Genomic DNA, 12,390 nt, shown 5'->3' on the forward strand with positions numbered 1-12,390 from the left:
GATTAGAGAATAGTTACTTCGTAACAGATACATCACTCCCATACAAAAGCTAAAATACCTACGCTATATTTACCTACAAAATGCGCCGCAACTCGGCTGCAGTAAGAAATGTACTCTACGAACACGCACCGAGAAGTGAGTTTCCCGCGCACGCCGCGTGATTGCGTCATCAAACGAAAACTTTAGGGTTGTACCGAGCGCGTAAATTAAACACAGAGTTGCTGAAACACTTAATTTTTTATTGTTAATTATATTTGTTACATTATACAATAAAAAAAATGAAATCTTATTGATAGTAGTTGTTTCCTTCGGTTTCACCCGCGTGGACCCGCTATATGTGTCTCGTGGATAAAAAGTAGCCTGGTAGGTTTGTGAGTTTCTTTGACTCCGTACTCCGAACTCCCGACACCCGTCCACATCGCAATAACCGGGCATCTTGGTAGCGAGCGCGGGAAACGTGACACGGGTGCGCAGTCTCGCGTGTGCCAACCAACTGCCGCTTGGGTCGGTACCGACCTACTGTGCGGTAGGCGCTTATAGCGCGACCTTGAGCGAGTGACGGAGGCCTGTTATTAGTTAGGCAAGAGGCCAGAAATTAGCGTGATGTAAATGGGCCTTAAATTAGGACACTAAAATAAGTACTGACAAGTAAATGTATATTTAAAATAATCTAGTTTGCTAGAATGAACAGGTTGTAAGTCCCAGAGTGATTAAATTAATGAATTTCAAATCAATTGTTGTTTTATTTTGTACACTTTTTACCGTTGTATGTAATCGATTTAATTCATCTGTACACTTATCAAGGATCGATAAAATACAATAATTTCAATACGCTTGAGTGACAGATGTCCCTACTAAGATAAATATGAAAGTAACTGTGTCTTCTTCACCATTGAACCGATTTGGATGAAATTTGGCAAGAAATTCTTCTAAATTCGCGACCGTACTTTATCAAAATTTGCTTCGATACTTAACAAAATTTTCGAAAAAAAAAACCGTTGCAAAAATATATTTTTTTCGTAATGTGTGTAATGCAGGCGCTAGACATGTGATCAAATACGCAAATACCTACAAAGTCGCGAAGTGTGGCACTGACATTTGCCTATTTGTTCAAAGTTTGAACACATATTTGAAGTTTGCTGAGTCGAGTCGGTTTTTCTGCGAACATCAAAGTAATCAAACTTCAAAGTTGCTTCAAAGTTTGTGCGCCCTGCCACACTTGTTGCAATGCTTAGTAACGCGCGCGCCGCTGACCGGAGCAGTTGTGTGTGTATATTTTGAGTGTCATAATGGAGTGGAGTAATGATGTAGTTATCGAATTTCTTCAGCTACTTGAAGCGGAACCCTCCATATGGGATCCAAAAAACAAAGACCACAAAAACCGTAACGTTGTAAACGACGCATGGGTGCGAATAAAAAATAATTTATCTATTATAATATATATAATAATTACATTTTGATGTAATTACATTTTGATGTAAAGAATGAAACCAAAAATTGAACGCACTCAAATAAAACAGATTGACGGCGTCCACAAAATCGTCTTCCGATCTATCAGCCATCTTTGCAATAACTGTGCCGTAAAACATTTGAAAACAAGTCTAGCAGGCATATTTGTAATCGTGTTTGCGTCAAAGTTTTCACTTCAAAGTTTGGTCAAATGTTTGCTCAAACTTTGAAGCCAATGTGTAGCGCCAGCCTTATAATATTATGATCACATTATGATGCTATGCTGTGATCTTATTGATACGAGCACGAGTGATAAGCCAAAAAATTGAAGTTATTTATTATCTACGGAGTTCCCAAAAAATGTTTTAAAACAACGCGGTTGCTATGGCAACGTTTAATCATTCCAATCAATTTTCTACAAATATTTTATTTTACAAGAATGGCTTGTAACGAGAACGTAATAAAAAATATAGCAAACGAAATAGCAAGAAATTGTCAAGCGCAAAATGTTACAGTCGACCCAGAGTTCGTTATATATTTGATAGATTTGCTTTTACTAAATCCGAAGTATGGAAAGTTATTTGCGCGAACTATTAGCAGGAATAATTTGGAGTATTTCGTCACGGAATGTGTTTCAATGCTGATAAGTAAGTAGATTTTTACAAACTTATACCTAATATTTTAGCCCAGATGTACTGTGGATGGAGTCCTTGTCTATTGCACCAGACGGTGCGGGTTCAATTCACTTCTGGACATAAATTGTGCCAAACTGCCAAACTGCGTAGATAAGGTCGTTGCAATTTTCTAGTCTAGTTGTACTTCTACTAGGTACCTATTACTTCTACAATTACAAAGATTAAAATCGGTTCACCAGTTTGGGAGCTACGATGCCACAAACACACACGTCAAACTCGTAACACCCCTCTTTCTGCTTAGGGCTAAAAAGACGCGTTTAAAAAAGTAGCTTTGTTAAAAAAAAAAGTAAAAACTAGATCTTTAACAGCACTTGACAATTTAAAAAAAAATGTCCGACTTTTTCAGAATGTGAAACATCAATGAACACACTGAAAATGCAGTATACAATGCAGTCGAACTACGACAAACTGCAAGCTCTAATCGACAAACATCTAGATTCAATTAACAGTTGTCTCCGGCCGCTGGTCAGTGAAATACTGGACGAGGATCCTGATGATGAAGCCGCTTATAAGAAGCTGTTCAGGAAAATGTCCATTTATATTATATTGGCGAGTGGTCTGGGAAACCCGGGTAGTATTGTGGTAGGTTGCGAAACCAAAAGATTATCTAAAAAAGTAATTTCCAATTCAAGTGTGATTTAAAAATTTGATTGGTTTCTCGTGTATTTATGAGTTATTTTATAAAAAACTAGAAGCTTTTTTTCCGCTTTCCAGGGTAGTTAACTAAGTAATATTTAAAACGTCAGAACCGATTTTAATAAAATTTAATTAATAATATTTAATATGTCAGTTATTGAAATAAATAATAAAAAAATCTCTTGAAATCATTCCAGACATTAAAAGAAGGCATGTCAGCATTAGAGAGCGTATTTTCATTAGACGATCTGCGAATTTTCACATCGTTGCCGCGCAACGAGAAATTAGTACAATTGAATTATTTGATGCATGTCGCCTCTGGAGTGCGCCTCTTCAATAGAGACTGTAAGAAGGGAGGTGAAGGTATACCGGATTGTAAGTAAATTATGGATATTATCAAACGTATGACAAATTAGATGGGATTCAAATTTCAACTGTTTGAAATACCTATCGATCAGAAATGTAGTGCCTAACTACTACCTACAGATAGAATTTTCAAAATTTGTTAAACAATTTTTGCGTTTGTTAATAACAAAATACAAATAAACAATCAATCGTTCTCTTTTTATTCTTAAAAGTGTAGCAGCCATTTGGTATCTATAATTATTAGCTTAAATTTACGTCAATCCTCCACCCATATTTTTGACTTATCTAACTATATTCAATCTTTAACCCAGTAAAGCACTTTACTACGAGTGAGAGACTACATAAATGTAGGTATATTATCCATGCACTCTACTTTCCCAGTGCCCTTTAACCTAGTGGACGCTGGGAAAGCGTGCCTAGCGTCGTTATCCAACTCACTGATTGCTGTGATGCAGCGCGTCAACTCGCTGACCACGGCGATAGCGGACGCGCTGTGCGTGCACGACGAGACTGGGAATGTTCTCATCGATGTACCGGCTAATGGCACGGTCACTGAGTTAGTATTTTGTTACCGGCTAATAGTGCGGTCACTCAGTTAGTTGTTAACATAAGGCGCCTGTTACACGTAGAGTATTTACTTACTAGTCCGCCAATAAATACTATGCATGATAATGATATTTATTGAACATGTAGCGATCTCTACTGACGAATGTTAATGTTTTTTATAATGGATTTAGAGATTTCTTGATTCTACATATTATATTGACATCTATTAATAAGTAGGTACTGAACTGACGAATCAATATAAATGTAACAAAGATAGACAAAGTTACTTTTGTATTTTTTTTTTATTAAAGACATGATGACAAGTGTTGTAAAGCAAGGGCAGCAAAAGTAGCTAAAACCTAGTATATACTTATTAGTTAGTTAACTAAAAAAAATTAGTGTGTATTTTATTAACTACGATTTAAACATTCTAGAAAGGACTACAAGCAAATATTCGAGCTGCTAGCGTTCAACCGTCAATACGAAGTATACATTCGCAAATTATTAGCTGACGTTGAGACGATGGTGCTAAGTGGAACTCAACAAGTTGAGAAATTCCGCTTGGTGCTGGAGGAACTACACGCGGCCGTTAAATATAAAGCTGCTGTGCCTATTATTACTGTTTTTGTAAGTTTATTTGTAACTGGACTAACTAGATATCTAAGTTTTATTTCTTTACAGGATATTATCCAACAATAGTTTAGTTTTTACGACGCACCTGGACGTCCTTTTTTTTGAAAAGAGCGAAGTTTATATAGCCTTTACAGTCATAATTTGCTTTTAATTACTCCTCAAAAATGTTTTAACTTTAAAAATAAAAAATTGATAAGATAATAATTTTCCACATACCTAGTTACTGTCATATAATATTATAATATTAGATGCTAACTATACCTCTCATTATTATTTATAAAATTAAGTTGTTTAGCGAAAATAAACTTTTGCCCCAGCCTCTGTTCTCTCGAGTGTGGCAAGTATGGCGCTCTATGCAGAACATCATGTATCTGGTGTCCACCGTCAACAAGCTGATGATCAGCCTTGGCCTGATACAGGAACAGATGAAGGTAGGAAGTAGGAATATTAAAAAAAGCAATAAAATAATATTAAAATCCTTTATTGAAAAATTATACAGTAAGTATAAATTACAAAATATATGGACTTCAGACTCCTAATTATACCTAGTTTTCGCTGTGTTTCAGATGTCTATAAAAGTTCAATAGCAGATTATAGAAATGCAATAGTAAATGGGTTATATTATATGTTGTTTACGTATACTATAAACTATTGTGGTGGCCTGTTAACCCCTGTCGCCGAAGGTGGCCACCGTTGGCCACCGTTGGGTTTTAGTGGGTATGACTTCCTGCGAGTCCCACATACCCCCTCATACAGCAAAACTTTAGAGGGGGATGCTTAAAGGCATTTCCCAATGTTAAAAAATAAGGTATAAGTACTATTGTGGTGGAATTTGAAAAAGATTAATCCCAGTTTTATAAAAATACTGACGGTCCGCCCCGGTATCGACTAGCCGCCGAATTTTTAAATGGTTCCAGTTCTTAGTTTCTGAAATAAGCGCATTCAAACAAAGCAACTCTTCGGCTTTATATCAACAAGCTTGTAAAGTGTAGATTACATACGTTGTTATAAAGTATAAAATAATAAAAAAGAACACTTATTTTTAGACAAAAGTTTTATTATTTACTTATTTTATTTCCTCTCAAAAACCAGGTACCATACAGTCTAGTACAGTCAATGCTCAAAGGTCGCACAATACTATCGGACCAAGACCGCTCATCTCGCGTGAGCGTGGATGAGCGAGTTTCGCTCGGCTCGCTCAAGAACTATGTGTGCGCGGACACGCTGAGCGCGGGACGGGAGCATGTGCGGGTGAGCGATGGCTTAATATGAAGATATTTGACAATAAGAAACAGAAAAGATAGAAAAATTGACAGAAAAGCAATAAACGTTTTATTTACCTACTAATAATTTATTGTACACAGAAAAGATTAAGTTAAAAACACGGTCAGATTACTCTTAATCTTTTCGCCCGCTGTGACTAAAACCTAATTAATAAACCTTCAACGAGAATCACTCCATCTATTAAAAAAAATATAATCCGTTGCACAGTTTTAAAGATCTAAGAATACACATATTATGTATACAGACATTAGGACAGGACAGGACATGTAGGTAGTGATTTTGTTATTGACGTGAAGTAACATAAACTAATATGCGTAATCAATATATCTTTTTCGATAGTTTCTAGGTTTTTGCGCGCTGTGTCTAACCGTGGGTGCGCTCGTTCCCAGCAACATGAAGATGGGTCTCATCAAGTGCAAGGGGGAGCGGTACGGATTCTGTTCCGTCAAAATGGCCGCTCGGTTCAGTAAGGATCCACAACGGTTAGTTTATTTATTACAAGTTGAGTAAAAACCAAGTACATACTATGAGAATCAATTAAGAATAGGAATACTAGTGACCTCTAGGGTGCATTTACATATAATAATGTGTGAGGATGTGTAGCGAGGAATGTGTTTGTAAATAATCAATCATACCGCTTCATTTAGTTTGAAGTTTGAAGCGATTAGCGTTTGTAGCGATACTGATAGTGGCTCTAGTGTAATTTATTTTTATATATAATTTAATTACTTAGGAATATATTGCGATTTTTGTAAAATATTTTAATTTCTCTCCAATTATTAGTAGTTATTTTTTTAGTTTAATTTGTAAATAGAAATAAAAAAGTTATGAACTTTATTTGCCGCCCTAGGCCTACTCAGCCTGCTGGTAAACCCGCTACTGGCCCTAGTGCCAAGCATACAAAATTTATATTTTCGGGAAAAGTTTGATTAACATACCATTAATCATTAATAACTGACTGACCGGTTGGCTTGGTTGGTAGTGGCCCTGCCTTCCAAGCCAGAGGTCGTGTGTCGTAGGTTTGATTCCCAGGGCAAATATTTGTGTGATGAACATGGATATTTGCTCTGTGTCTGGGTGTTGATTATCTATATAAGTATTTATTTAAAATTATATATATGTATGTTTATCAGCCATCTGGTTTCCATAACACAAGAGAAAGCTTAGTATGGGATCAGATCGTGCCGTGTGTGAAATTGTCCAGGAAATATTTATATTATACTAGCGGTCCGCCCTGGCTTCGCCCGTGGTACATGCACACGTTGGTTCTTATGTTTTCTCTACATAAGAACCATCCTCGTACTTCAAGGAATATAATAAAAAAAGAATTATCGAAATCGGTTCAGCCGTTCTCGAGTTATGCGCTTACCAACACATTTTGCGATTCATTTTTATATATAAGAAGATTTATATCATTCAAGCCTCATAAATAACATAAAAATTAACAACAGCTACGTGAACGAAGTATTACAACACGCTCGCAACAACCCGCACCTGATCAACTTACTGGACGTAGCGGGCGACGTGCGTGCGGTGCGACACGTCGATACACTCGTCGTGAGGACACAGCCTAAGAGTTTGTGTTTTGTGTATATTTTTTTTTTTTTTTTCTAAAAGATTGCAATTATGTAGTTATTCCGTTTTCCTAAACCTTAAGAACATAGTTACAACTCTTTACTTATTTTTAAATGTTTAAAGAATAGAAAAAATTAGATCACGAGGCGGGATTCGAACCCACGTCACAGATTAGAGAATAGTTACTTGCCCACGTCTTCGCCATTCCGTGGCGATGTTTATTTATTTACAATCCTAATAAACAAGTGAATCTTAAAACATTAATTAAAAACTAATAAATTGTGTGCAAAAGGCGGTCTTCTTGCTATACAACAATCTCTGCCAGGCAACATATTACAGACTGCAATAGATAGTTTATCATAGCCATGTAAAAAGAAAAGCACTTGAATGACGAACTTTTTTCAACTTTTGAATACAGCGAAAGTGTGCGACAAGGACATACAGACAGAAGCTCATCCAGTAGACGGTTACATCGAGAAGAATTACACCTGGGACATGTGGGAGTGGAAACGACGCGCCTGTCAATGGGTATGTTTTATATGTGTATATAAACTGGTTTTATTTAATTGTGGCACAGAATAATAAGTAGTAGCTAGCTTATTGTGGTAATAAATCTCTTGCTCTCTTTTGTAATTATTCTACATTCTGCAAATAAAGAAATTTGAATTTGAATTTGCTATCTTATCTTACTATACTATCCTATCCTACTAATATTATAAATTTAAAGTTTGTGAGGATGGATGTACGTGTATGTATGTTTGTTACTCTTTCACGCAAATACTACTGAACCGATTACAATGAAACTTAGCGCACATATAGAAGATAGCTTGGATTAACACATAGGTTTTATCCCGAAAATCCCACCGGAACGCTAGTTTTACATATTTTTGCAAAATATATTTTAAATTGTAACTAAAAAATGGCGTGAATTTAAGGGCTAAGCTATTTCTGAATTTTATGTAAAGCTCATCCTAATTTGTATGAAATTGAGCATTCAGTTACTAAAACAGCATTTCAATTGCATTTAAAATTATATTTTCAGGCAACAATAGTGAACTGTCAAACGCATTCGACGCAAACGAATTACAGTCACTTGCGCTCCGAGATACAATGTCAAACGTTCGAAGCGCGCGACAAATGTCAACAGACTAAAAAGGATTGTGGGATTAATACCATCCCCAATAATGTGTTCTTATGGGGTTTGCGGGGACAAGTGGGGTACGGGCAACATTCTATGGGATTGGTTGAGGGGTGCACGGAAAAGAAAAAAGGTATTATGGTATTAGTATATTATGAGAATATTAAAGATTATAAGTAGTTTATTGTATTCAATATAAAAGGCTATTCATGCCGAAAGAACCTCTAAAATAATCATTCATTGACATAAGAATTTGCTCTAAAATTGAGGGTACTCTGTAAAAATGTATCTTATAAATAATTGTTTTATTTTCTAGCGCAAGTTGTATCTGTGTGCAGTTGGCCGTGCATTACGAGCGATGACGTCACAATTGTTGAAGAATGATAATATTATGAATAGTTTTTCGATTAAATATATGTATTGATTTTGAGTTGTGTGTTTTATTTCTAATTTATATATTAGTGATAAATAGTAAATCATTGGTAAAGATTGTGTATGAATATTTGAGCATTATCTTAGTTAATTCTAAATTTTTTTTTTTTTTTTTTTTTATACTTAAGCGGGCAAGCGAGCAGGCGGGTCACCTGATGGAAAGTGATGCCCGCCGCCCATAAGCATTCGCGTTGTCAGGGGCACCGCGAATGTGTTGCCGGCCTTTAAGAAATTTGTATGCCCTTTTTTTGAAGGTTTCTTTGTCAAAGACGCTTGGAAACACCTCAGATGGTAATTCGTTCCACAACGATGTTGTAATTCTAAAATGACTAAAAAAGGGATCAAAATAAAACAAGATCGTACCGATTTAAAAATTTATTAACAAAAATTATAATTTCCATTCAATCATAATAAATCTATACTAGCCTACTTATTCTATAAGTTAACGTTATAAATCCAAGATGGACGAACAAAAATACTTCATGTACCAATTTTGAGTAAATTTGACATTTAGTACAGACTTACAAAATATTTATTCAACCAGACGCTACACGTTTTGCAAAACTCCATTATTTTTATGTACATAGATACAAAAAAAAATATTTGTCACTCTTTAAAACTGCATCAGAGCAACATTTTGACATTTAACATACAAAAAATTGCCTGTTACCATGCAATTTCATTTTTTGTCTTTAATATTGAAGAAAAAATTGTTTAAAAATGCTTTGAAATCCTTATAGATTATTTTTCGTCACTTATCCTGTACTAAAATGTCACCAAAAACGCGTCCATTTCACTTAACATTAACAAGCGAATTCTTAAACGACTCTAAAAGCTTAGTAATTTAAGAATTCGAGCTCAGAGTGCGAAACTTAAACTATCTTCAACGCGTGATAAGTCTATGAGCTATTATTGCAGAACTAAATGTATTTTAATATTAAAATGCATATGCCTTGAACACATGTTAAAGAAGGCGGTATTCACGAAGCGAAACGGAGTGAAAAAATGTAAAAAAATAAGATGATTTTTTTTATAATTTTACGAAAAATATGTCTCTTATAAACCCATACAAAAAGAAAGAGATACAATTTCTTAATACATTCTTTATGTAATTTTTTTCGATATTTCCTTTATTTTTAACGATATTCAACTTTAACTGTCTTACCACAAAAACCTTAGACAGGGTTTAGCTTTAAGCGCGGGTTCGCTTTAATCTGGTTTTACCGGTTTTACCAATGTTACCAGTCGTATTTCACATACGACAACTATTAAAGTGACAGATCCCTGGTTTAAAGTTAGACTGTGTTTAAATTGTTTTGTGGTAAGACTATATTATGTTTTTTCCCAAACTCAGTACCATATCCTTGAGTTAAACTCAAAATTGAGTATCATTTGTGTATCTCAAAATCCCCACACCGTTTCGTTTCGCGTAGTGGATACTTAACCATTTGACCTATTTAAGAACCTTAACTAGATGGCGCTCAAACGAGCTCAGATAATAAAAAAAAATACCAGCATTGAAAAAAATATCATTTTCTATATGGCAATACCAATTCGGTGGTTGGGCTTTGACGGTGGTTCTATTGTCATGAATTATTTTTTTCATTTGTTAAAGATAGTCCAGACAAAAAGTGCCAAATAAACCAACTTCGTCTGACTTCTTAATTTTGCTATCCTATAACAGTAAAATAGTTGTAGGCAAGAAGCTTATATCTAATAAGCCCGGTTTACACGCACGCTCTTTCGCGCGCGATTCGGCTTTCACGCGGGAAAGAGCGAGCATTTAAACGATGACAGAGAGAACGAGATTGCGCATCCACTCCGCACACACTCCAACGCGCCATGCTTTTCTTCGTTCAATCGCGCGTGATTATCGTTTACACGCACAATCTTTCCTCTTTCCTCAGCGCGCGTGCTTTCCCGCGTTCAATCCCGCGCACTCAATCACGCGGTAAAGAGTGTGCGTGTAAACCGGGCTAATCACTGGAGATTGCACTATGACCAATAACTTGTAACAAGAAAATATGACCTTGAATGACGCCTGTATGTTTTTTTATCCCTTTCACACCAACTTGCCAAGGGATAAAAAAACATACAGGCGTCATTCAACGTCATATTTTCTTGTTACAAGTTTATGGTCATAGTGCAATCTCCAGTGTATTAGATATAAGCTTCTTGGTTGTAGGACATTCATGCAAAAAAACTATCATGTTAGTAAAGTAACATTTAAAATAAAAACCGGCGTCTCTCTTATATTTTATTTATATAAAATGCACATATATTTTGTACATGATTGCTATCAAAACTTTGGATTTTCTATTTAGCAAATTCGCAATTGACTAAAATAGAGTGTTGCCAGATTCGAAAAACAATATCATTAATTTTCTTGATAATAATTCAAATCACTTATTTAAAGAGTTGAGGCAACACTATATTTTAGTTCTCAAATGTAAACCTAACTTAATCTATTGGTGTATATAATAGGAATTTATTGCACAAAGGTGTATATTAAGGTTTTTCAGCCTTAACCCATTGACCACCGAGCGCCCCGATCGGGGCGTGACACAATAGATTATCTATTGTGTCTGTGATTCCGGGGACTGATGGATTAAATATTACGATGCAAAAATAACTTTTTGTATGTTTTTAGAAATACAATATTTTCTTTTTATTGGCCTTATTCAAGAAGTATTAGACTCATATTCTATATGTATTAATATTAAATTGCGAGTAAAGCCACGGGACAAAGCAAGTGATCATAACAATAGGTTAGACAACTTTTATGAAACAAATTCCTATTATATGTATTGAAAAAAGTCGATGAATAAAACTTACAATACGTCCACGTTTAAAACATCGTACCGTTGTACATTTACATAGCGACGACATTTTGTCGGATGCTATAAAAGTATCGCTACAAATTGTCATATTTTTGGTACAATTCATAAAATGTAGCATTTACACCCGACGATAATTCATCGTATATTTTTGAAAAAAGATTTTACTGTTTCCATCATAGTTAAACGACATTTGGTCGTAGCATTTACATTCAACGACAAATTATCGTGTGGTTTTGAATAAACGACTATTTTTAGTCTTGAACCAGTATTTTTATAATCATTTTAACAATCCGATATATAATTATTGTTCATATGTATTCCATAATCTGGATAGCATACAATTACGCATTATATACCTTTTTCACACGAAATAAAGCACAGTTTCCAATGTCAAGCAGTTAAATGCACTATTATGAAAAAAAAATTAAGAACGACGTTTTATCGTGTCCTTTGAATTGCTTTTTTTTTCGCGTTTATTAATGCATCTAACCGTTACATTTAAAAATACATAATTTTCACAATAAAGATGACAATACACAAATCATTAAAGTTATCCCCTTTTGAAACGGGGGCAAAAATTGTAAATACATTTTTGATTGAAAATACATAATATGATCAAAATATTTTACACGATTCATAAATGACGGATTTAAATCGAGATTTATTATACAATTTTATCTAATTTTTTCAAAAAAACCAGTCAACCTTTTTTTTATCAACACTGAACTTTTTAAATCTCTAACTGTATTGAGGAACATTAATAAAAGCTGTATTTTTGTGACAACTGCTATCTCTT

The 12,390-nt window shown here is 34.8% G+C and overlaps 1 protein-coding gene across 1 annotated transcript; it reads left to right on the forward strand.

The window, feature by feature from the left end:
- Nucleotides 1-1,888: 1,888 nt before the first annotated feature.
- Nucleotides 1,889-8,735, forward strand: LOC149898410 (cilia- and flagella-associated protein 206). Its single transcript, XM_090115640.1, has 12 exons — nucleotides 1,889-2,096; nucleotides 2,491-2,726; nucleotides 2,978-3,155; nucleotides 3,528-3,702; nucleotides 4,127-4,319; nucleotides 4,643-4,756; nucleotides 5,418-5,576; nucleotides 5,949-6,091; nucleotides 7,061-7,185; nucleotides 7,603-7,712; nucleotides 8,227-8,455; nucleotides 8,639-8,735. Exons 1-12 carry the CDS (start codon nucleotides 1,889-1,891, stop codon nucleotides 8,704-8,706), a joined length of 1,938 nt encoding a protein of 645 aa, XP_089971766.1. The 3' UTR covers nucleotides 8,707-8,735.
- Nucleotides 8,736-12,390: the final 3,655 nt, after the last annotated feature.

The sequence above is a fragment of the Colias eurytheme genome, chromosome 23, assembly GCF_061535395.1.
Source record: "Colias eurytheme isolate Ceu_HAF_F1 chromosome 23, ilColEury1 Martin Lab GWU primary, whole genome shotgun sequence".
NCBI classification, from domain to species: Eukaryota; Metazoa; Arthropoda; class Insecta; order Lepidoptera; family Pieridae; genus Colias; species Colias eurytheme.